The sequence below is a fragment of the Petromyzon marinus genome, unplaced genomic scaffold, assembly GCF_048934315.1.
Source record: "Petromyzon marinus isolate PM22_M1 ecotype Great Lakes invasive population unplaced genomic scaffold, UKy_Petmar_22M1.pri1.0 PM_Scaffold_174, whole genome shotgun sequence".
In the NCBI taxonomy this organism is placed as follows: domain Eukaryota; kingdom Metazoa; phylum Chordata; class Hyperoartia; order Petromyzontiformes; family Petromyzontidae; genus Petromyzon; species Petromyzon marinus.
This window is the reverse complement of record NW_027423140.1, coordinates 146,378-172,779: the sequence shown is the minus strand read 5'-3', so window position 1 is coordinate 172,779 and position 26,402 is coordinate 146,378. Positions and strand designations below refer to the sequence as shown.

The 26,402-nt window shown below is 47.9% G+C and overlaps 1 protein-coding gene across 3 annotated transcripts in view; it reads left to right on the top strand.

The window, feature by feature from the left end:
- LOC142922793 (uncharacterized) overlaps positions 1-26,402 on the top strand; it is a 75,782-nt gene that overhangs the window by 19,104 nt on the left and 30,276 nt on the right. For 2 of the 3 annotated variants that reach the window (XM_076063731.1, XM_076063732.1), the window contains exons 5-7: positions 15,300-15,516; positions 15,849-15,994; positions 17,271-17,484. In XM_076063731.1, the coding sequence (XP_075919846.1) occupies positions 15,300-15,516; positions 15,849-15,994; positions 17,271-17,484 (577 nt within the window). Of the gene's footprint in view, positions 1-15,299; positions 15,517-15,848; positions 15,995-17,270; positions 17,485-17,797; positions 17,999-18,265; positions 18,377-18,551; positions 18,655-19,227; positions 19,296-19,527; positions 19,599-20,060; positions 20,135-20,394; positions 20,504-20,819; positions 20,961-21,517; positions 21,619-21,768; positions 21,921-22,118; positions 23,689-26,402 lie in introns of those variants that run through there. The other variant, XM_076063733.1, reaches the window with a different exon arrangement.

Sequence of the window (26,402 nt, the reverse complement as noted above, 5' to 3'; positions counted from 1 at the left end):
GAAAAACCAGATGTCGATCATAAACAGGCCATATATATAAAGAAATAATACAATTCTCAAGGTGAGGATGTTAACAGCTATCCGCGAAAATCTCCAGATGAACAAGAGTTTGATGGGCCCCTTAGGAAAGGTCACCCCGAGGTCAGAACACCAAGAGAGTAGACACGGAGGCGCCAACAGGGTAAATCGTATACAATTTTTTTCTTATTTGCCGGTAAAACAACGAAAAAATAATAATTAAAAGGCAACAACAAGAATAAGATAAAATGAGCGGTCCTAACGCTCACTCCAATTAAGAACAGGCCACTAGACACATCCGTGAATCCTTATCCAATTATTAATTCGACATCAAACGATTTTCACCTTTTAATACTCTTACTGTTAAATCACCAACTTGGGAGCGGGAATACCGAGTCACATCAAAGGTTATCGAGAAGGAATGAGGCGAACGAGCAAACTTACGAAAGAGTTAAACAATATCCCAAGCAACCCCGACCACCTTTGTCTCTCTCACAGCGCGGAGAAGCAGGAACCACACCTTATCACAAGGGGCCATCTGGAGCTAGCTAGACGGGTTAATGAGAAAACACACACAACAGCCAGCGAGCACGTTTTTAAGTTAAAGAAGTGGCTACACATCAGTCACACATAAAATTAAGAATAACGTGTTCACCTTACACGACATTCCATTATAGAACCTTACAGAAACAAGGGATATGGATTCCAACAATCAAGAAACGGACCTCTTAAACTCAGGATGCAAATTATTTTTCTCTTTAATAATGCCATCATAACAATGCGAACCTCGGTAAACCGAGAGGGGTGTCGGGAGGACGTAGTTACAAACACGAGTCTTGGCGAACATGGGACCAAATGGTATTTGAGAAAAATAAAGTCGAAAGTATAAAGAGATAGGTACTCCCGACCACCTTTGTCTCTCCCGCAGAGCGCGAGAGAGGAATTTCACGCCAGGGCAAACAGATCGTTATCGCAGGAACCATCTGCCACACACGGGACTTAATAGTGGTCCCACCCCACCCTGCACACGGGCAGCAAAAGAGCGAGCAAGCTTTACGTTAAATAAACCGCCATACATTTATACGTGATAAGACACACAGAATGACGAAAATTAATAAACTGAGTAGGAGCCAAGGTAACGGGGTGGATCAGGCTGGTTGAATGTGGAGTCGAAGTGATATTTGAGCGACGTTAACACAAAGTATAGAGAGATGGGAAGATCCCGGCCACGTTTGTCTCTCCCCGCAACACGTGATAAAATGCATACACTCGGAAGAGCATCTTCACTTGGAAACAAAATCGAATACCCCGAACCACAAGCAGAATCATATATGGGTACGGTACAATACGCTGTCAGATGAGAATGTTAAACTTTAAAAACGAACCATCTCTTTGTGCGTCGGGAACGGTACAAAAGGGGGGGAAGCCCCCTCTGGATGGATGGAGTAGACAACCAGGCGCCTTCAAGATGAATCGCAGCGTCTGTTGTCTTGATGTTTATGGCTTGAGGAAAGACCCGAACAGAACCGTGTCAAAAATGACACACACACAAACATACACACTGACACACCAACCCCCCACCACTGACACACAAACATACACACTGACACACGAACCCCCCAACCACTGACACACAAACCCCCCCCCCCCCACCGACACACGGTCAGATCAAAGATAGCTCCGCCTCGGGAGGAGGAGCCAAGAAGGAGAGAGATTTTTGGCATAAAAAGGAGCCGTTTCAGCATTGAATTCAACTCATCAGCCCTCGGGGCCAGCTCAACAGAAGAAGACTCATCTCAACTCATCTCAGCAGAAGACCCGCTCAACTCGTCTCAACAGAAGACCAGCCATCACCGACGCCGGAGACGCCTCTACAAACTCGCCGAATTGGCGAGTGTCGCCGATTGGCGACCCGCTGCCGCTGTTAGCGGCCAGCGCCACCACGAGCGAATCGTGAGCCTGCAATCTACAACCGCCGACGACGGAGCACCAAGCGTGCCAGCTGCACGCAAACGCACTGCGCGCATTACCAAACCGTCCGCGTAAAACCGTGCCGCTGCGGGCGTGCTTCTACCGCCATCTACCGGACGGTCATCGCAACTACAACAACGTATCAACTCATATTCTTAGTTTTTTCCGGTAAAGTCACGTTGAAGAGAAACAACAAAATAACAAAATATATATAAAACAATAAAAAATCAATCAGGTGATGATGACCGTTTGAGTTATGGTCGAAACGTCGTGAGAATTTTTTATTGTTTTATATATATTTTGTTATTTTGTTGTTTCTCTTCAACGTGACTTTACCGAAAAAACTAAGAATATGAATTACTGCAGTCACGAAAGCTTTAAATCAAAACGTATCAACTCGTTCACCAACGTCCGCCGAGTCCGAACCAACTACTGAAAGAAGAATCAACTGATACGTATGATACACTGCCCCCCACTACACGACAAACCAGACGTCTGCCTGACGCAAAGAATCGATTCCGAACATTGGCCTACTCTTTCACCACTCATACCATTCAACACACACACAGGTCATTAACAAAAGCCTAAAACCTCAAGCCATTGAACCATCCGTGATTGTGGAAACATCGCAACGACCGAGTGAATAATCCGTCGTTTTTAAGAGAGTTCATAATTTTCCTCTTTAATATTGTGTTGGGGCTGTACTTCTAACCGCATAAATTACCAACTGACCCATTAATAAGGATTAATTCTTGGCACCTCACCACGGAGCGCCGCTCGCGGGGGTGAAGAGCGTGTTCAACCGGTTCCCTGTCAGGGGTCTGGCCACAATTAATTAAAAGATTGGCCCGAGATAAGGATATCAAAGGGAAACATCGCCACCTATTGAGTTGCGTTGAGGAAGTCGATTAGAAATACTTGAGTCGTTCGTTAACATTTTTCTTTCTGCATAATCTTGCTGGTATCCATGAATGAAATAACGAATTCAAACGCATATTTGTGCCTTCAAGAATAATACTGGTTGGAGTGCCCTTTCAACGAGTAGCGTTGCATAATAATCAGTCATCCTATTAACAACGTGACAATAATTGCATTAAGGCCCGCGCATGATCAATGACCGAATGCTGTGTTGTGTGACAATTCAAGTGACGAAAACATTGCTGCTATTGAGTGGTGTTGATAAGGCAATTAGAAGTATTTCAGTCGAACGCTTTAATTGCATAATCGTTATGAATCAATGAACGAACATCGACGTGGTACTGTGTTGACGATTTCAAGCGTAATAACTTCGCATATCAGAATGTGTTAAGGATTGGATACGAATCAAAGACCGAGTGCCGTGTTGTGTAACAATTCAAGTGTACGAGTTTGCATATTGTAAGGTTAAGGTTTTGATAGAATAGTTCGCATGTTTTTAATCTCTCTCTCAACAACCGATCGATTGCGTTACGCGTCGGGAATTAACCACAGGTGCCGTTATCAAAGTGAAACAACGCAATAGTGATGGTATCATGTTAACGCTGTGTTGAAATTCCAAAATCTCGAGATTGAGTTTTCATATTATCCAAAAATTAAAGTTAGCTAGAAAATAAAATTGATTAAAGCAGAAGGTTTGTGTGTGATTCTTCCTGAAATTCTGCGTAATATTGTTCTGCGTATGAGATCTGAACCTTGAGGGGACCTATCACCACACATACTCCATAACACACATAATTCATAATGTTCAATCGAGAGTAATCGTATCCTTATCAATAATACGGAATTAAAGAGCAGAGTCGAATCGACTCTCTCTCATTTACGCTCACAACGCCTGCGTCACTGCATACGATTAATCGCGTTGTTCCAATTAATAACCAAACCTCGTCGCCAAGGCTCGACCACATAATCCATAACGACCTGGATTATCATAACCACGCCCACTCGCATAAATTAATACGATTATCTCTCGAATCAGCATAATTTATGCGCATAATTACATCAATTAACATAATTTCGGATAGATTATGCAAATTTCATTTAATTTTCATTATTTTCAACAATTTTCATAACACCTATATATACAACAAAGGGCCTGCCACAAATGAACCATAATGCCTTGCTGATCTCGTCAAGGAGCATAAACAATCACGCGAACTCCGACCATCCTCGCAGCAGCGGCTTTTGGCTGAGCCATCGAACAAAGACGGTCACCGCATCGCGCGGTTTCAGATGCGCTTCTGTGGCCGTCTGGAACGCTCTAGGAAGCCACTGGGAGCTATGCACTTTTAAATCTAGATGACAAAACTAATTTCTTTAGAACTGCTTTTTGTGTTTACTTTGTTGGCTACGTACGCCGCGAAATAAGTTCAACATACATTCGAAGCCCCCTGGGGGTTCGTTATTGGTGCCACAGCATCTGGTGGTACGTGCCAGCGCTGGACTCGGCTTGCCCCCCCTGGCGGCTGCACTTGTGTATCTACTTGACCTCGCTCGAGTTCAAACACTCGCCTTCTCACTCTAAAGCCGGTTCAGTTGTTTCCTTTGACCCCACCGCGTATTCGTTGACAGTTGGGTTCAGTTACACAACGTGACCACGGGGTGGCGCTATATGCTAGAGCCCCGTGCCTCTAATGCACACGTGTGCACACTCACGGTAAAGAGGTACACACGCACCAACACCGACCAACTCTAACATCGATAACGACCGTCGTTCGCCAATAAGTGACAGTAACATTTGAGGCCTTGTGAGGCCTTGTGAATTGTCGAAAGCTTGCTAACAGGAGGTCAGGGGTCAGACCCAGGTGTCATAGGTTGACTGACTGGGGAGACTGGAAGATGCAACACCTGCGCTCCCCACTTGTCAACTTGCTGCATTTTAGTCGCCCGGCACTTGGCTCGTTGTTGTGAGGGTCACTGCTCTGTGCTCCGTTCTTCTTGGAGGGTGGCTGCCTCCAATTGCTCAGGAGCGTCCTTCACGAGTTGCCCCCAAAAGAGGCCGATCTTGACACCGCTAGTACTGGTCATCTGGAAGTCCAATCAGCTCCACATCTTTCTGTACCGCATCAGTCCATCTCTTCTCTAACCCCTGCCTCGCCCATTCTGCCCCTCTATCCAGACGCATAAAAGTTTATTTTGCTTGTGGTGGCTGGGCATGCAGGCTACATGACCCAGCCAAAAGAGCTCACTGGTGGAAATGTCCAGATATTTCAAGGATCTGGGAGCTCCTCACACAATCCAATCTCTGTTTAAACATAGACAGGTCAGCCTAAATATATCAAACTGGCGTAGATGTTCCTTTAATAGGGCTTCATGTTTTTCAATTCTAGAGAAGGGAGGGAATAACTGGCCGAGAAGACCTGGAGCTTCCATCTCTCCCTCCACGTGAAAGCATCAAAGTAATTACACAATCCATGAACTACACGCCCTTCTGGGATTGTATTTCATTGCAGCATTGGTTTAATGTAAGCACATTTTGGACCGGTTTTACATTGAACGTCTCATCGGCAGAGTCGGGCTTGCTCGAAGCAATGCTGAGGATCTGCCATATGTTTATATGCAAGCGTGACTGGTAATGAGAGACTGAACGTGGAAATCAGTGCAGAGTTTTGCGTGCGTTGAAACCAATCCTGCTGAAATACATGCAATCCCAGAAGGCTGTGTGACTGATGGGATGTAAAAAAAAACCTCATGTGGAGGTACAGATATGGAAAGGAGGCATCTTTGTCTTATTATTTGTCTTGACATTATTTAGGGGACGGTTTAAGAGGCCACGGTTGTTGATGATTTCCTGTTGCTAAGCCCCAGCAATTGTGTAGGACATTGACGCTATGTAACGCTACTGCAACTGTAATGGACTGATACTGCATGGGTCATGTATGGATATTATTGTGCGCTAATGCTATAGATAGATGAACTTTGATTTTGGTAGGACATTACATATTACCACTGATAGGATTAACACTGCTATGGGTTTACTGTGTACTAACACTCCAATATGGTTCCGTATTATGTATGTTTATTGTGCTTCAACGTGCCTGTAGAATGATTGTGTATTAATACAGTACTTGTAGGAGGTAAACTCTGATAGGGCTAATGTAAATGCTGCAGGGTTGTTATTAACTGCCATGATATGATGCCCATTCATACTTGCTGCATACACATTGCATAAAGGTTGTAATATAGCAATGTGAAAAAACGTGTGAGTTATAGTATAAATACCAGTCATCTCAGTTTGATACATACTCCTTTATAAGGTTGTTGAATGGTAACCGGTAAAGCGGTAAATGCTGTCAGAATCAATTACCACTTCCAAAAGTCAGGAGCCATGAATTGATTCCAGTGGCATATTCACAGGGAACGCTCCGTTTGGTACATGTGAACGTACATGTGGTACATGTGGTACATGTGGTACATGTGAACGTACATGTGGTGCATGTGGTACATGTGAATGTACGTGTGGTACATGTGAACGTACATGTGGTACATGTGAACGTACATGTGGTACATGTGAACGTACGTGTGGTACACGTGGTACATGTGGTACATGTGACCGTACAAAACGGAACGGTGGTGGACCAAAGTCACCTCGAGGTGCATTTGTCAAATGTTTCGGTGAACAGGTAAAGGTGCGGCGGCCCTGCACTTGCTCGCCTACTCCGCCGCTGCTGACGACAGGGCCTCCACTGAGAGAGCTCTGGAGGGTATTTTTGCTCCACTCTTGCAGATAGTTTTGGAAGCGGTGGGCACGCCCCAACTTGATCCCATCAAAGGTGATCTGCCCATTGTGGACCCATTGTGGAGGCGCCACTGTGGTGAGAGGGTGCCACGGTGGCTGGGAGATGTTTACTACCTCGCCTGGTATGCAGGAGGTCGTGGGTTTGATCCCGACCGTAACACCTGCTGTATATTTGGAGTTTGCATGTTCTCCCCGTGGTCGCGTGGATTTTTTTTCTGGGTCCTCAGGTTTTTCCCTTAAAATTTAGAAACATGCTTTTCGAGTCATTTGGCCGCTATAAATTTCCACGTGATAAGCCACGTGCGATGTAAGAAACTGGCCCCGTTGCTTCAAATGCCGCGCTGGGAAATGAAATTGGAGACCTCTGGGTTACAAGTTCACTGTGGTAACCGTTACACCACAGCAGCTTCCTTTAATTTTCTGCTCTAAAGGTAAAACTTTTGTGTTGCTGGACATTCTATATGTGTAGTGAACCAGTTTACCAAATATTTTTTTACTGCTTTTTAAAGCGGTTACCTGCAACACAAAAGACTTTAAACAACCCTAGCTCTATTCAAGCAGTAGTCTGATTCATAATATCGTATTTCATTTGGCTTTTGTTGAGGTGTCATTTTAAATCATAGTTATGCAATGCCCATTGGTTGTGTACGGGGCCACCTTTACATTTCACTCAATGCTGTATTTTTTAGTGAACGTTGACGTGCCAGGCTGACCAAAAACTATTTTAAAATAAACACATTCATGGGTATCAGTTTGTGTGTGGTGTTATGATCTGTGTTTGCCTATGGGGAGCAGTAGTGTAGCGGTTTGCGCGCTGCGCTACGAACTTGGTGACCCGAGTTCGATTCCTGCACACGGACACCACCAGTGACGATGATCTCAACCGGTCCTGGGCCTCTCCTAGGCCGACTCAGCCTCAAATGACTACCTGGTGTGGTGTGTAAAATATTGCCACTAGGGAAACAAAGGCGGTCGGGCGTGGTGTTGGCCACCCCCTTGTGTGCCGTGCCAGCCTTCATAGATGCTCGCTAACAGCACTTGCCCTAACAGTCTGTTCACGCTATACGGGGCATCTTTGTTTTGTGTATGTCTATGCACGCGGGGACGGGGAAAACAGCGAGTTCGACAATAATTTTTAAATCAGTAGAAATAGTTTTCCATATAACACAACACGAAGCATGAATTATCGCCGTTGTAGAAAATACACCAATTCGTTATGTAGCGAAATGGGACAAAAGTACAATTACAATAAAAATCACAACTATAACCATGAGATTCAAACCATGAGATTCAAATTGTGAGTTCATCGACTTACAAATGGCACCTGACGCTTTGACAGTCGTGGTAACTCCATGTGAAAGCCGACAATGTATTCAGCGAATGCTGTTACACGTGACGACACAGACAGTTTCAGTTTTCAGTTTCATTTATTTGGTATAGCCCTGTGAGCCATTCGGCTCTTGAATCGGGTGCAACCACAACAAACAAAAACATGAACAAGAAAACATCTTAAAGTGACTACGCGCAACAGATATAAATCCAGGAAGAAGCAGCAAAGTCTTCCAGAAAAAGCACCGAATATCAATGCTTAGCGCGACCCCATAAAACGTTGACTCGTGATCGCGTTCTTTGTCCCGTGCTTTCAGGTGAGAACAGGCGGCGGTGCTGGCTGAAGAAACGGACCTGCCACAATTATTTGCTCAGCCAATGAGAGTGGCGTATGCTGAGCTAACCAAACCCCACCCCCCACGATTCAATTACCACCATTCGTTGTCAAATAAAAAATAATAATAAAACGTGCCCCCAAATATGATGACAGTGTTTAGCCGGGCGAGTTCTCATGAGACCGGGAGAGAGTCCCAGGCTCCACCTGGAAGAAACCTCACCACGGACATTTTGAGTGAGGGCAGCATCGCGAACACCCGGATTGGGAGCAGCTCCAACCTCGTCTTCCTCCCGCTGCTGAGTACAGCACATAATGATGAAGTTGTAATAAATTATAATGTTTTATTTATTACATTATATCTACCAACTGTATTATTAGCGCTATACTCGAAGCCCTCATATGTTCCTCATACGAAAAAAATCACGCTGTCAGGAACACATCCCCATATATGCAATGGTATAATGACCCCTTTTAGCGCCGATTCCATTAGCGCTCACTTTTCCAAGAACCAATCTTGAGCGCTAAGCGAGGTCTGGCTGTACACAGATGCACGCTGTTGTGGGTATACCATTGAACGTTAGTTGAGTATAATAATGCATTGGATGTGGTTGCACCTCTGATTAACATGGTTGGCTATGGACGGTGTGAAAGAAGTTCAGCATACATAACGTGTTGATTGTTATATAAAAGTGTGTTAATTGAAAGGAACTGGTCTCCACAGACATGTCTAATTTGAATTGAGAGCAATGGAACAATGAGAACCCTGTAGGAAGGCGTTGAGGTTGGCTCACAATGTGCCGGAGACATCCCTGACTCCAGATCCTCATGATACTAATCAGCTGGGCCGCATCAAGCGCACAACGCGAGAACAAGCTTCAGTAACCTTTGCCTGCACAAAAGGAGGACAGATTGGTGGCCAAGCTGTAGAGGTCCCAATTACATTGGCACGCTTTTCATTGCCTCACAAGAGAGAGAGAGAGTGGCGCTTCTCTCCCATGAGAAGAGCCAGATAATAAATGGCAGGAAAAAATGTGGATGAGTTGGTCAATTCATGATGTGAGTGTATCCACACGTGCCACCGCTAAACTGTGGGCAGACCAACGGTGCATTATGTAAGTTGAACTTCTTTCGCACCCTGTGTAGCCAACCGTGCTAATTGGAGGTGCGGTGGACAGGGCAACAAACATAATACAAATAGCAAGTTCTAAAGAAGAATGAGTTTTCAATGTAGATGTAAAAGTGCACGGCCCCAGTGGCTTCGGCATTGTGTGGTCCACGTGGGCACGAGCACGATAGCTCGTGCCATTGGGAAGCCGGCCCCATCGCCACGAGAGCCGGGCCTTACGCCATCAAGATGAAGAGCCACCAGTGAACGTGGAGTGGAGAAGCAGCAGAAGAGGAGTAGGTGGTCTAACACAGCTCTCACACGTTGAGAGCGACAAGCTACAGAGGGAGCTTCAGGAGTTCAGAAGCTGGAGTCAAACAGCAGTTGAGCTGTTTAAAGGGGCCGTCCATATATGACGTCACGCACCTGGTGGGGGGGGGGGGGGGGGTCAGACATTTGTGACGGTGTGTGACGAGGGGGGGGGGGTTTGGGAAATGTGACGTCACATCAGAATGCGCAACTTTAAATAAATATAGACAACACGTTCTACTTAATTAAAAATACTTTTTAAGTAATGTTTTCTCCTACAACATCAGAGTGCAGCGGCACATTAAATACGCACCACAATGACAATAGTTTAAAGCGATCTGAAGCACGTTTTATATTTTTTTGGGGGGGGGCAGAGCTTTGTGACGTCATATTTGAGGGGGGGGGGTCTGACTTTTCGTGACGCCGTGTGACGAGAGGGGGGGGGGTCAAAATCGTCCAAAATCGCGTGACGTCATTTATGGACGGCCCCAATGAAGGCCTCTGACGATTATTGCCGTTGTTGAGTGACCAGGAGAGACAAGTGGGACTCGAGGTGAACATCCACACGGAGGAGAGAAAAAACCGCCTGCAGTGAGCTGCACCAATCACAGTCACGAGCCGTAACACGGGCTAAACAGTGACTTTGTTATAACTACCGGTCCGTGCACTATCATGCTGGCGAAGATATCTATCCGTGTCTCACCTGATGGACAGAGTGAGTGCTGTCACTGTAGACACCCAGGAGGAGATCGTGCGTTCCTGCACTTGGGCAGAGTTCGTGCGCTGACAGCACCGCTGCCGCAGGGATGACCGGTGTCACGACGGCATCATCCCTGCGTCGTTCGTCAAGCTCCCAGCTGCCACTGTCGCCTTGTGGCTGCGTCGCCGCGGTATCACGCTGCTAACGTCGATCAGCACCGGAGGAGGAGGAGGCATCGCGCGCAACAGAAGTCGCCTGCTCATCGACTGCGACTAAGGATCCCGGACTCTGTTTAAAGTCCATTCATCGATAAGTACCACGACTTCTCCGTGTCTGCGGTAACAAGGCCCTTGTTACTTTTGAGTCGTGCATTCATCCCCTCTGCTACTTCTTACTATATTGGGTTGTTTTATGTTGACTGCTTTTGCATGCAGACAATTGGACGTGATATAAGTATCTTTGTAACGGTATTATAATGTGGTAGCAAACATTGGTTGCATATTAATGACCGACGTTCTGGCTTTTAAGAAAGAAAGGACTTGCTTCCATTGGAGTCCTGTTTCCATGCGTGTGGTCGCTTGCGATTGCGGGTGTGTGGACTGCAAGGGAGGGAATTGTGTGAGGTCCAAGATGGACCAACCATCACAGCCACGTGTCGGGAAGATTCACCGAACTGCTTCGAGGACTTTAGTGGGCAAACAAGGCAACGTATGGCCAGATAGGAGAGTTTCAGCCCTGCAAAATAAAAGATGCTTCGAATCAATATCGAGATTGGATTAGACTTTTATTGTGAAATCAGTGGGTACTGAGGACTAAGATGAGGAACGTGTGAGGAACTTGTCAAGTCGGTGCATACCAATTCCAGTCCAGTACCATCGGTAACTTGTCCGCTGCCACAAAACTCCGTCATCGTTATTGAAAAGCGGATGAGAGCATCGCAGATTGTATCGCAGAGTCACGCCGTTTGTCAACACGCTGGCATTGTGGTGATTTCCGTCCCCAATATGCTTATGGAGCACGTTTAGTGAGTTGTCAAGGGGTCTGACTTTGTCACAAATGTCACCGTGACATCCGGCACCGGTCTCCCCACCATCATCTCGCGCCTGCGGCTGAATGTGAAAAAGAAAGATCGGGAACAAAACTTGAGGTGACCGTGGGGGCTCAGCCAAGTTGATGCCCACGATCAACCTGGTGGTCACTTCGTGCTCGATGAATCGGACCGTCGATGGCTCAGTGACTACTTGGTGAGTGGGGACGCGGAGGGTTAGCAAGATAAAACGTCAGATAAAATGGTCATGCTACCAAGTGTCAGTGTGTAGTGTTACCATCCTAGCTCAATCGTGTTTCTAAATAAAATGTGTATCGAAATAAAATTTGATTTCAATGGTTTGATACCTGAATGGACACCCTGTATGTTGACCATAACTCACACATCAGCGGATGTGCCCATGCAGAGACCTACAGACAGACTCATATGGAGACCTATTGACACAAATATCCATGATAGACTCACAAAGATACCCATAGACTCACCTAGAGACATTTAGACTCGCACAGAGAAACATAAACTCATGAAGATGCTCACACAGAGACCCATAGACTCACAGAAACATCGATAGACTCACACAGAGACCCAAAACCTCTCTGCCCCTCTTCAAGTCCAGACTCAAGGCCTTAATTTTACCATCCACGTATGACTGCCTATTTATCTTTATTAAGTAATAATGATGTTCACTGTGCACAGCATCAGACTTTGTATGATCAGGTTTCTGGCCTTTAAAAGCGTCTTTTTCGGAGTTTAACTCTACTGATCAAATCTGGATTTGAATTAACGATGTCAATTTTTTTCCCAGATGATGGTATTAGATGTGTTTAAGGTGACACGAAAACACCTGACAAGTAGATCCACCGTGAGAAGGAGCGACCCTCTCCCTCCTGAAACCCAAAAAGCCGCAAGACTCACCTTACAGCTACAGACCAGTGTCCCTCTTGTCCTCCCTCCCCAAGCTAAAGGAACGAACCATTGCTTGCCAGACTTTCCCCCATTATCGACCCCCAACTGCCTCCCGATCAAGCCGAATTTCGAACTGGTTGTAGGCTGCTGCTGACAATAAATCGTTGCCTTCAAAGATGCCTGGTTTACAGCTTAAATAGAAAATCGGGGGGGGCAACGGTCGATCTCTCTGCTGCCTATTACATTTGTAAAGACCACTTGGACGCACTTGTCTTGAGATGCTTTTCTTTATTAAGGAGTCACGTGCTCACACTCGGACAGATGGAGACCCCCACTGCAAAAGCCCCGAGTCTCCCGCGCATCTCCCTTTTCTACGGTCCGAGGCCACGCCCCCATTCTCGAACCTTCCCTTTGGCCATCACAAATGAGACCTCAACCCAAGTGTCTTATCATCGTGTGGACATTCATAGAAGCCACATCATCTCTGTACTGCACTTTGATTCAACGTGTTTCTTATAGACAACACCGCACTATGGGGATAATCCGAATCCCGTATGACCAGATGGTCAGATATTCAGCAGGAAGATTGTTGCAACATCAGCTTTGAGAGAAACGTCAATCAAACACCAACGCACACACACACAGATGCACACACGGACACCTGCATGACGCACCCCATACATTTCCATCTACGCGGCTTGTTCAATCCACTGCTGGATGAACGCCTCTCACGCACCGTGTGGGTGTGGCTGTGTGACCATACCTCGTCACGCCGGCCACGCGTGGATAAATCTACTGCTGGATGAGGGCCTACCCCTAAACCGTCTCCCCGGGGGTGGTCAATCCCGGATGCGTTCCCTTCCCTTGGTAGCCACTCGCCTCGCCCGTCCTGGCAATCGGCCTCCGTGGCCGGGACGCGGCCAGTCCGAGGCCCACTGAACATCCCGCAGCAATGATGATGATGTGGTAGATGATGATGATGTAGACTATGATGATGTGGATGATGCAGATGATAATGATGATGTGGATAATGATATGGATGATGATGTTGATGATGATGTTGATGCGGATCATGAATTGGATGATGATGATGTAGATGTGGACGATGATGATGCTGATGATGATATGGATGATGATCATGTGAATGATGATGATGATTAACTGAATGATGCTGATGTCATATTCTTAGTTTTTTCGGTAAAACTAAGAATATGAATTACTGCAGTCACGAAAGCTTTAAATCAAAAGATGCTGATGTCCTCACCCTGCACGTGTTCCCCACTCCACGTCTTCATCGCCTTCTGCCGCTCAGAGTCTCACCCCAAGCTCGCCTCGCTCTCCCCTCGCTTCTTCTTCTTCTTCACTCTCGAGGCCTCTCGTTCCAACCTCGCCACGCGTCCCCTGAGCCCCCGATCCACGTCGATTTGGGTCGCAGCTGCTGAGCGGAGAGGCCCAAAACGCCGAGCGGCCAACAACTCAGAGCACTGCTCAAGATCCCTCTGCGTGTGTGTGGTTGGGTTCGGCAAAGTGGTCATTTTAGGTCGTGATTCGTGTCGGGGTTAAGCGGTCGCGTTGACCACCATCACTCACGGGATAGTGGACCCCCCGTGAGTGACCAACCGTCACTCACGGGGGGGGGGGGCAATGGACCCCCCGTGAGTGACCAACCGTCACTCACGGGGGGTGGGGGGGGGCAAAGGACCCCCCGTGAGTGACCAACCGTCACTCACGGGGGGGGGGGGTGGCAAAGGACCCCCCGTGAGTGACCAACTGTCACTCACGGGGGGGGGCAAAGGACCCCCCGTGAGTTACCAAACGTCACTCACCAATTCAAGATCATGAACTTCAATATTCGTGGAAAAATCCGATGAGCTATGAAGCTCTTTTCAACAAATGTCCAGTAGAGACGGGTTCAGAAAGTTGCACCAATATAAAAAAAAACGATAGACGTGAAAAGTATAAGAGAGGTAAGCAAATCCCGAAAACGAAATTAATTACACTTTTTTTTATTAAACCAGATGAAGCCCACTGAGCTATTGAGTTCTTCAGAAGCGATAGACAGGCCCATGTCTGTCTACAGTGGGAAATGTAGAGCCGTGTGTTTGTCCGCAGTGTAAAATGTGATCGCTGTGTTCCTCCTTCTTTTGCAGTTGGCGACCCCCCCGAGGGATCCCGCGGGGCTGTGCCCGGGACCCCCTCCCCGGATGAAGCCCGAGGCACGGCGCGGGTCGCCGTGCCGGAGCTGACGGGAGCCGCGCAGGCGGCGATAGCGGGACCGCGTCTGAGGGCGGAGCCTCAGGTGAGGGGGAGGAGCCCCGGGTGGCGGGCGGGGCCCGCTGGCGCCGCTCAGCCCATCACAACGCTGGGAATCCACAGGTGTATGGAAATTGTTATTGGATCATGATCGGCGACGTTTCGGGCAATGGTCCTTGTGCAGAGCACGTCAACAGTTGTTAGACCCTTTCATAACGTGGCCTACACAGGGTGGCCCCAAAGTCAGGACACGCAAAGTTATTGTATTTATCTTAAGTAATCACAAAGGGTTATTTTAACAAATGTTAAAACTGATATCCATGACTCTTTTGAAATGCATTTAGCACCTTTTTTTAAATTACAGCTACCTTTTTCTGCATGCATAACAACGAACTGAACTCGTTCGTCTTTAGTCAATGGCCCCTTCTTAGAATATTTTGTGAGTTTGGGGTTCCTCTAAAAATCAATACTGTCGATATATATTTCTGAGACATTTTATGCAGATCGATTATCGGTTCATGGACTAAATTTGATAAACCAGTCCCACGTGTGTTCCCATTCCAGATGGGAGGAGTAATTGTGGATGTGTTGACTGCGTTGCTGTGGCAGGACCCAACCACGACTGTGGCAGCTGGAGCGGAGGGCACCTCGTCCGGTAACGACCTCACGGTCTTGGCCCCCACCTCGTCCAACGAAGTGCCGGTGGCGGCCGACGAGAGGCATTGCACCCAACCCAGCTGCCTTCCCCACGGCCGGCCTGAACCCTCCCCGGTGACAGCCACAGCACGCGAGAACATCGGTGTGTCTGTGCTGCCTGCACCCCAAGGTGAGCGTGCGACCACGTGACCTCGTGACCTCTCGTTAGGGTGGCAGCCACCAACGCAAGGGCCGCGTTGGAGCCACTGCTGTTGCCCTTCATGAGTAACACGGGGAGCTCAAAACACCCAGCGGCCCACGTGACAGGCACATCACATTTGTCGCTAACTTGAGTCTTACACTTCAATGTGGGGCAAAATGTCTGGTTAAGAGTAGCAGCACGGGTGCTGGATGGGGCCACTGAATCCAGTGCCATGTTTATCTAGAGTGGGAAATGTAGAGCCATGTGTTCATCCGTAGTGTAAAATGTGATCGCCGTGCTCCTCCTTCTTCTTGTTGCAGTTGGCGACCCCCCCGAGGGATCCCGCGGGGCTGTGCCCGGGACCCCCTCCCCGGATGAAGCCCGAGGCACGGCGCGGGTCGCCGTGCCGGAGCTGACGGGAGCCGCGCAGGCGGCGGCGGGGCCGCGTCTGAGGGCGGAGCCTCAGGTGAGGGGGAGGAGCCACAGGTAGTGGGTGGGGCGGGGCCAACTAGTGTCGCTCAGCCAATCACAACGCTGGGAGTACACTGGGGTGGGTACTGGATGATAGGCGACGTTTCAGGCAATGGTCCATCTGCAGAGCACATCACAGTTATTTGCCCTTTAATAACGTCGCCGATAGAGGGTGGCCCACAAGTTAGGACACAGAGTTATTGTATTTATTTATTTGAACAAATCACAGAGGATTATTTTGTCATGGTATTAATAATAACAAAAATATGTAAACTTTTAGACTAAATGATTAAAACGTTGCAATTTTAGTGACACGATAAATGAAACTTTTGGGCCAACCTGTATTTTGCACTCCTATCACATGTTGATATTGTTCCTTGTTGTAACGCTCTTACCCGCCCAACTGGACATCTATACGAAAGAGCTTTATAGCTCATCGGATTCCTCCAGTCTAAATATATATTCTGATTCCGATGATGTGTAATAAATATATAATGTATGATTACATATAAAAAGCGACGTTTCAGGCAATGGCCTTTCTGCAGAGCACATTAATAGCTGTTGTCCCGTTCATAACGTCGCCTATAGAGGCTGGCCCACAAGTCAGGATACATGGAGTTATTATGTTCATTTGAACAAACAACAGGATTATTTTGTTATAGATAGTAACAATGATAATAGATACACTTTTTACTTCAATACATAATTAAAACGTTGTAATGTCAGTGGCACGATAAAGGAAATATCCCTCTGTCCTAACATTTGGGCCACCCTGTATAATAATGTGAAGTAAATATATAATGCATGATTAAATATATAACAGGCATCGTTTCAGGCCATGGCCCATCTGCAGAGCACATCAACAGTTGTTGGTCCCTTTCATCACGTGGCCTACAGAGGGTGGCCCAAAGTCAGGACACGCAATTATTATATTTATCTTAACAGATAACGGAGGGATATTTCGTTGAATTTTAACAAATGTAAAAACTTACTCCCATTACCATTTTTAAATATTTTTAGGACCTTGTTATTGCCTTCTTCTATTGCCTTCTTTAGCATACGTAACAATGAACTGAACTCGTTCGTCTTTAGTCAATGGCACCTTCTTCATAGACTATTTTACGAGTTAAAGTGAGTTTGATGCAGATTACCCGTCGGTTCATGGACTAAAATTGTTTTTCTTTTGGAGATAAAACAGTCCCACGTGTGTTGGGATCCCAGTCAAGATGGGAGGAGTAATTGTGGATGTGGTGACTGCGTTGCTGTGGCAGGACCCAACCACGACTGTGGCAGCTGGAGCAGAGGGCACCTCGTCCGGTAACGACCTCACGGTCTTGGCCCCCACCTCGTCCAACGAGGTGCCGGTGGCGGCCGACGAGAGGCATTGCACCCAACCCAGCTGCCTTCCCCATGGCCGGCCGGAACCCTCCCCGGTGCCAGCCACAGAACGACACAACAGCGTGTCTGTGCTGCCTGCACCCCAAGGTGAGCGTGCGGTTACGCAGCCTCGTGGTATCTTGTTAGGGTGGTAGCCACCAAAGCAAGGCCGATTTCCAACCACAACTTTTGCCATTCAACAGTAACACAAGGAGCTCAAAACACCTATCGGTCAACGTGACAGGCGCATCACATTTGTCGTGAACTTTAGCCTTACACTGAAATGTGGAGAAAAATATTTCTGGTTAAGAGGAGCAGTACGGGTGCTGGCTGGAGCCACTAAATATCCACGCCAGCCCCATCGGCAGTGCAGCGCTCTGCGATGACGTCGGCTTCCACCAACACCGTTCCCTTTGTGCAGAGGAGGACGACGGCATTCCGGCGGCACGGCTCTCGCTGTTTGCGCCGGAGCGGCTGAACCTCAGGTGGGAGAACGACGTGGGCAAGGGTGCCGGCCTGCGCAACCTGGGGAACACCTGCTTCCTCAACGCCACGCTGCAGTGCCTCGCCTACACGCCGCCGCTCGTGAACTACCTGCTGCTGCAAGAGCACTGCAGCACCTGTAAGTACCCCCCTGGCACTCTCGTTTACCCATGGGCTAGGTTATTGTCACGGTTAATTTGGTTGCTATGAATTTCACACTTGATAAGCCACTTCGTTGAGCTATCTTTGTGGTTCAGGTCGCTTCTGAAGAAGCTAATAGCTCAGTGGGCTTTATCTCGTAAAATAAAAAAGTTTAGTTTTAATTGTAGATTTTTTTAAAGTGATTTGTTTACCTTACCAATACTTTGTACTCTTATCGTTTTTTGTATTGTGCCCTCGTTCGCAGGCCAACAGAGCGACTTTTGCCTGATGTGTGTCATGGAGCGTCACATTGTCAGCACGTTCAACAACTCAAAGAGAGTGCTGACACCCAAGGTCATCACTAAAAACATCACGCGTGAGTCCCACAACTACGTTCAAACTTGCACTCGGAGGAGAAGTTATCCCCGCGATCTTTCGCCATCTGTGTTCCAAGTCCTTTGCACTGCTCCTTTTGACATGTTGGGGAGCTCTTGAAGGTCGTCATCAGATCCTGTACCTGTCACTTTGTCCCCATGTCCATTTCTCTGCAGGCATCGCCAAACACCTGCGCATTGGGAGGCAGGAAGATGCCCACGAGTTTCTGCGATACGTGGTAGATGCCATGCAAGCCTCATGCCTCCATGGCCACAGCGAGTGAGTACCGCGCGCCAGTCAACTTGCGGCAGTCGTTCTGCAGTTCGGAACCTCACGGCTCCCTCTTGGTTTTCTGCACGATTGTCCTTCGATGTCTGTGAGAAGCTACTCACACTTTTGTGTGAACACCTGGGAGATGCAGAGGACCGGCCCTGCTGGCACCACGGTTCTTTCACATTGGCCCTGACGTGGGCCGTCTTTTGTTTGAGCATTTCACGTTGCCGATAAATACCGGGGGGTCGATGTCTCGACGTCGGTGGCCCCGTGACATCATTGCTCGTGTTGACGGGCGGCACGTGGCACGCTGGGCATTACAAAACTGCCGGGCAACAGCACCGCATGTCGGCTGCCAGCTTGCCCCCAGCTCTGTGGCTGTGCCGTGAATGTGGCTGCCCTGTGCAGACGCTACCACGTTTCGTTGCTACAGAGCACGCGTTGCAGTGCTGAAGGGAAAGAGTGAATCGACAGCTCGGGCAATGGTGTAACTGTCACACACGCGTGTGCATCCGGTAAAGGTGCTACTGCTACTGCCGCTGTAACCACCGTGTGGTGTCGTTCTCTGTAACGTGGCAGGCTGGACAGATACACGGAGGCTACCACCCTCATTTACCAGATCTTCGGGGGTTACCTTCGATCACGTGGTGAGTTGTGCGCACTCCTCTACCAACTTGTTAACCGCGAGCAGCAAGCGCATCATCACAGTGTAGACGCGCTCGCGTTGCAGCGTTTACACACTCTCACGCACGTGCCACACAGAAAAACCTTTTACCAGTTGGTGAAAAGTACCAATTACCTATGTCAGTGGGAAGCGTGCATTTAGTTTGACTAAGTAACATGTGACGTCCCTTCCTAATGTGTGCTTGTGTTTTGCAGTGGAGTGCATGCAGTGCTGCAACCACTCCGACACCTATGACACGTGCCTGGACATTGCACTGCATATTAATGTAAGCAACGAGAAAGCCATCGCTTAACAGTTATACATCTACGTACGGTGCGGAATAAGTTAAATGTACATACATCACATACATGAACAACAACCGCCATTCGCCACTAAGTGGCAGTGACGTCACCACGGTGCTTGTGCCAGCCTGAGTGCCTTTTAAGGCAACGTGTAGTGTCGAACGCCCGCTGGCAGGTCACGGGACAGACCATGGGTTGACTGAGATGACTGGCTGATGCACCACCTGTGCCCCCTGCTGTGATCAACATACATAACACACACATACATAAATCAGCCAATTAACATCCAAACACACTGCCAGTAGCGTGCGTGATCTCTTTTTTTGCAGTTGTACGATTTCATACGAAATGCGGGTTTTCCGAATTGCCATCACAATATAATTCTGCAGGTGTTCATGGAATGCTTCTTAGAGTCCTCATTTGCCTTTCACTCTGTCGGCCAACAGAACTCATCAGATCTTGTGGAGGCGTTTGAGGAGTTTTTTAACAAGGAGACGCTGGACGAATACACCTGCAGAATGTGAGTGGGCATCGTGTGGTGACACCCTGGAATCATTTGTAGCTTCAAAAGTCTGATGATTGAACCAAATTCTAATAAAAGATAGTAATAAAAATATAAAATAAATAATACGTAAAAAAATGACATCCAATATATAACGTAAATAAGTAACAATTTTTATGTTAAGAAATGAATAAAAAATAACGAACAACAAAAAGTGAGTAGACTTATTGTTTAAAACTTGGGGAACACGTGCGATGGCTGGCGTTGTTGTCGTGCAGGTGCTGTTGCAAGGGGGAAGCGACGAAGACGATGGCTCTCCACCGCCTGCCCAACGTCCTCACCGTCTCCATCAAGCGGTACAACCTCTACGGCGTCAAGATCAACCGGGTAACGATTCTGCCCCTCCACATCGCTCTAATTAATTTCTTTTATTACAGCCCTTGTCAGTTCAACGCTGGAGAAAATGCCTCTCCATGTTGGAATAAGTGCTACGGAAAGACTCGCCCCCCGTCATATGACTGTAGAATTTCCACCACTTGCTCAGGGCTATCAACAGGAGATGAGCACCGTCTTCAACGCTCAAATGAGCGAGACATCACGTCATCACGTTGACGTGTAACTTAGATGGTGCCCATCTCTGCTACCCACCCCACCACCCCTGCCGTTTCCTCTCCTAACGTTTGTCTCTGTGCGCTGCCTGTAGAACATCACCTACCCGGAGCACCTGGACATGCAACCCTTCACCTCAACGTCTCAGGGCGAGCCGGCAATCTACTCCCTGTACTCGGTGCTGGTGCACAAGGGAGCCGACTCCAACAGGGGTCATTATTATTGCTACAATAAGGTAATTATATTTGTTACCATCAAACAATAACAACGCACATCTGCAATGCGCCCATAATGTTACAAATGTCCAATAGGGAAGAATAAATAGAAGACTTGTTTCTGTTCTTGCATCTTGATGTACTTATGTAGTTTCTACTTACAGTATATATACTTTATTTATTTGTATTTAGTGACTTCCTTAGCATTCCTACACTTTGCACTCCAATCGGTGTTGTATTAGTTTGTTGTTGTTGTAATTTTCTGACCCGCCCCTACTGGACATCTGTTGAAAAGAGCTTCGTAGATCATCAAATTCTTTCAGCACAAATAATTATTCTGATTCCGATGAAATTGGTCCAAGGCCAGCGATGCAGTGACATGGTCAGGCAGACCGTTCTGTAACTTCAGCACCATCATAGCAACCGTAGCACCTTCTGCAGCTCTGACAATGGGGTGATGCTCTTTACGAACTTGTTGTATAGAGTGTATCGTGTCTTGTTATTAATGAACGGAGGAGGTTGGGTGCAGTTGTGTAAACATTGTAACCAAGTGTAGCCGTGCTGTGACTGTGCGCAGATCAGCGATGGACAATGGTGCTGTATGAACGACTCCATCGTGCGGCACGTGGACACCAAGGCTGTTATGAACGAGCAGGCCTACATGCTCTTCTATATTCGGTAAGTCGCCTTCTCTCCCCTTCACTTTAACCTGCACTTACAACCGTCCCCCAGACCAGCTCACTGGAAAGATATTGTCTTGTGCGAGCAGCAGTGTCTCCTTTGAAGGCAGGTGTTAACGGTTTGTGACGCGTTGGTGCGTGCATGCAGGTCCCCAGAATTGAACGCGCCGCCAGCGGACAGCTACTGCCAGCTGGAGCACGTCAAGGCGACGTCCCGCTTGTGCCTCAAGCGGCCCCACTCGGCGAAGGGAGACCCCGGACCCTGTCTGTGTACGGCAGCTCTCCTCACCGGCGCGCAAGGTAAAGGATGGATTTGAAACGTCGCCCCGTGTGCATGGAAATGCCCAGGGAGAATGTACACCCTGACAGCGCATCGTTTTATATTAAGGGAATGGTGAAGTACAGCGATCTTCTTGTTTATACTTCAGACCGGTTTTGTTTCATTCACCCAATGTCGAGCGGTTTGGACTTTAGCGCCATCATCTTCTTTACCTCCAGAAACCCAAGACGTCGAACCGCCCCAACGGGAACAACTGCCGGAGCAACTGCAAGGGCCACGGCAGGAACAGCAGCAGCAGCAGCTACCGGCAACGCCAGACAAGCAACAGCCGCTGCCGCTAGTGCCAGAGCAGCCACCACCACCCCGATCTCACAGCAGCCGCTGCCATTCCACCAGCAACCACCGCCGGTTCTGCAGCAGCCACCACCACAACCACCACCACCGCCGGTCTCGAAGAAGCCACCGTCAGCACCACAGCAGCTGCTGCCACCGCGTGTCCCACAGCAGCCAGTCCATCAGCAGCCAGTCCCACAGCAGCCAGTCCATCAGCAGCCAGTCCAACAGCAGCCAGTCCAACAGCAGCCACCGCCACCAGTCCCACCACAGCCACCGCCACCCTGGTCGCACAGCAGCCACCACCGGTGTAACAACTGGCACTCGCCCCACCAATAGAAGTCGGTGCTTAAAATCCATGATCGCGTGTCTAACCTTTTGCTTCCGCTCAAATTCAAAGTAATTTTGAGAGACATTTTACGAAGGCACCAGGCAGTGGCTCACCATGGCGTCGCCCACTCCCCAAAATGTACTCATCGCCGGCTTCACCACCAGCCCCTGCTTGTGTTGCAATCGAAACGTCGTACTCTATTGTTTAATTTATTTTCTTTCTACGTGACTTTACCGAAAGAACCAAAGAGTAATTCCTGCAGTCATGAAAGCTACAAATCAAGTTTTAATCCACGTAGACTTGAAAAACCCAGCACGAAAGCGCTTAAAATCACGCCAGCCATTCTGGGAGACAGGAGCCAAGATCCATGCAGGCGGCACCAACCCATTATGGCTTGGGGTTGCCGTTTATTCCCTGGCCAATCGTCAAGAGAGTTGGCACCAGGAACGTTATTGTAATGGTGACCGTAAAATTAACTGTCTCATTACAAATGAAGACAGAGGTTGTGTCCTCCGCAACGCGATGCCGGAGTGCGGTCTCAGTGAGGTCGTGCAAGGTATTCCCGTACGGTTCTTGTCTCCGTTAATTTAAAATGCGGGCCTTTTATTTCGCGTTGTGTCGGGGATTTAAAAAGCCACCGCTGTTGCAAAGTATTTATTTATTTATCGAACTGTGAATACGTCGGCATTTTTTAAACTACATATCTGTTACTTTTTTACGTACGGGGCGTGCACATTTCAATGGACACGCTAACCGTAGCGCCAAGCCGTTACCACGTGAAACGTACGATAAATGATGAACTTCGCCAAGCACTTTATTTCCATCTCCCATGATGCCTCCAGAAACAGCGGTTTCTGAACTCGTGAATGTAGATCGGTGACACTTCGGTCTCCTCGGGGTTTTTATCGTTTGTACAAAAGCAGCTCAAAGTGTGGGAAGGGAAAGCGAGATTAATGTTTTCCAGAGATTTTGTCTACCTCGTTTTGTATTTGCACTTGACATCAATATATACTTGTCGTGACAAAACTGGTTTCGCTTCCATTTCTTACTTTGCCATCGCAGTGTGTGTGTATGTGACTTTGTGTGTGGGTGTATGTGTGTTTGTGTTTGTTTACGTGTGTTTATGTGTGTATGTATGTATGTGCGTGTGCTCGCTAACAGCACTTGCCCAAACAGCCTGTTTTGGCTGTACGGGGGATCTTTGTATGTCTGTGTGTTGATGGGTGTGTACGTGTTTGTGTGTGTGAATGCGTGTGTGTGTTTGTCTAATTACATTTTTCGGTCGTAGTTTAGTGGTAGTTAATTGAAGGTGGAGGGGTTACCAGCCCCTCGCACCCGTCCAGAGCCCTCATTTAGCCGTGTGTTGGTCAGACGCCATAAGGGGAAAGGGCCAATTGGAATTGGCCCTCTCCCCCACAGCACCGACCACGACAGCGTTGCCACAGAAGTACACTTGTATACACGTGCACTTGTTGTATTTCTCTGAAATGTTTGTGGGAAAGAGGTCAAGACCACGTTGCTGACCTAATTAAATGTTGAATATAAAAAGTGGTTAAAAGGTAATGGTACAGCCCCTGCGGTTGTTCACGCCACTGCCGGCAAATGGGGCCTCCACGAGCGGGAGCTCCAGAGAGCCCCTGTGAGGGTCATTGGCCTTCTCCTCCACATTGGTCAGGACGGCTTGGAAGAGGACGGAGGCCGTCAAAAAAGTTAGATTTTCCTGCCGCTTACAACATTTGACCGTAACGCGTTCGGTGGGGACACGCTTCTTGCTGGGCTCAAATCCAGGGCGGCGTGTGAAGAAAAACGGGGCCCAGACAATGTTGACTCCAGCACTGGGGGGGTGCCGGTACACTGGGACACTGCTGTGGGTGTGGTTACTCAATGGCCCAGCCACGTGGAGGAGTAGCCTCTGATATGAAACTCAACGCCATCGTCTCACCTAATCAACCCGTTCACCCGTGAAGCGGTGGCCCGGCCGTTAGCGCACACTGACCACTGCCAGCTAAGTTCGATTCCCGGCCACGGCTAACGTCGGTGCTGAGTGACATCTGAACAGATCTCTGGGCTGCCTCACCTTCACACCAACTCATACTGACCAGCGTGGTGAAGTATAATGAAACACCCCCCCCCCCCATTTACTGACACAGAGTGGGGGGCTCTTACCTCCGCTGTGGATTGACAGAGGGCCGCCGTCTATGCTGAGCCCCACGCCAGTATAATCGCAGCATCCCTCTGCAGTTGCTCTGCTGTGACACCTGAAGGCACACAAACAACACAAGTGGGTGGCCAGGTGCAGGGAGGGTGACGTCCTCATTCAATGAATAAAAAACGACAAGGAACCCGCCACGGATATTCCCCAAGCGGCAATGAGAGCGTCGTGGCGATGCTGCTGCTGTCAGAAACCCGCCGCACGATGCAGTGCGGACACGAGTTGACAATTTCAACCCCACACATCCGTTACTTTTCTTGTCAACACCCTCAGCATTAAATTAACGTTGCAGAGTTTTATACTTCAACATTCAATGATCGTCCTACACTAAGTGGTCATTTAATTATCGTTTTATGAGTCATGCATTTTAACAACGCAAATATGTAATCGCTCCAGCTATTGAGAGAGCTATTTTGAAATTCTGCTAAATCCAAGAAAAGTAACTTAATGGCAAATTCTGCATTTTTAAAGTAATGGTTTGATAATGATTTCGCATAGTTAATGATGCAACTACTGGCACAGGGCAACCGTAGCTCGAGTGTGAACGCCTTCACTATGAGAGGGGTCACCCTGCAGGGTTGAGTAGAGATCTCTATCCCGCCCTGTATAGCAGGGGTGTCCAAACTACGGCCCGCGGGCCAACCGCGCCATCCATTTTTAATTGGCCCGTATCAAAGTTTAAAAATATAATGGACTATGGCCCATTGTATTGCATTTCTTAATTTAAACACGAGATGGCGCTATTGTCTTGAATAAGGCAGCGTCTCCACAAAGCAAGCAATCGAAGAAAATTTCAGACTCGGTGGAAAAATGATTTTTTTCATAGAAACCAAGGGGAAGTGTGTTTGTTTGATTTGTAATGAGAGTGTTGCCGTGATGAAAGAGTACAATGTACGACGGCATTATGAAACGAAACATCAGACCTTCACGTCCTACACTGGCGCCGCGCGGAGAGAGAAGGTAAAGCAAATGGCAAGCTAGCCTGCTAACGCAGCAGCAGGGTTTTTTTTCCGTGCTAACAAAGCTCAAGAAAATGCAACAATAGCCAGCAATGAAGTAGCTCAACTCATTGCCCTACACGGGAAACCTTTCTCAGACGGTGACTTCATCAAACAGTGCCTCACTAAAGTCGTGGGAATGTGCCTGGAGAAAATGCAGGATTTCAACGATGTTAGTATGTCCAGAAATAAGGTTGTGCGGCGAATTGAAGACTTGTCGGCTAACTTAAAACAGCAAGAGTCAGATAAAGCTTGTGCTTTCGATTTTTACTCGATTGCATGTGATGAGAGCACAGATGCCACGGACACTGCACGGCTGTTAATTTTTTTGCGGGGAGTTGATGATAATTTTTGCATTACGGAGGAACTGCTTGATCTTCAGAGTCTAAAGGGGACAACAACTGGGAAGGACATGTTTTGAAGCTGTGTCAGATTCAATTAACCAGGCTGGACTTAAATGGGACAAGCTGTGTGGAATTACAACGGATGGGGCTCCAGCAATGACAGGCGAGCGCAAAGGAATGGCTTCTATGGTGAGTGCCAAGGTGCAGGAGAGCGGAGGTTAGGCTGTTAAAATGCACTGTATCATCTACCAAGAAGCCCTCTGTGCCAAGATAATCCAGCTTGG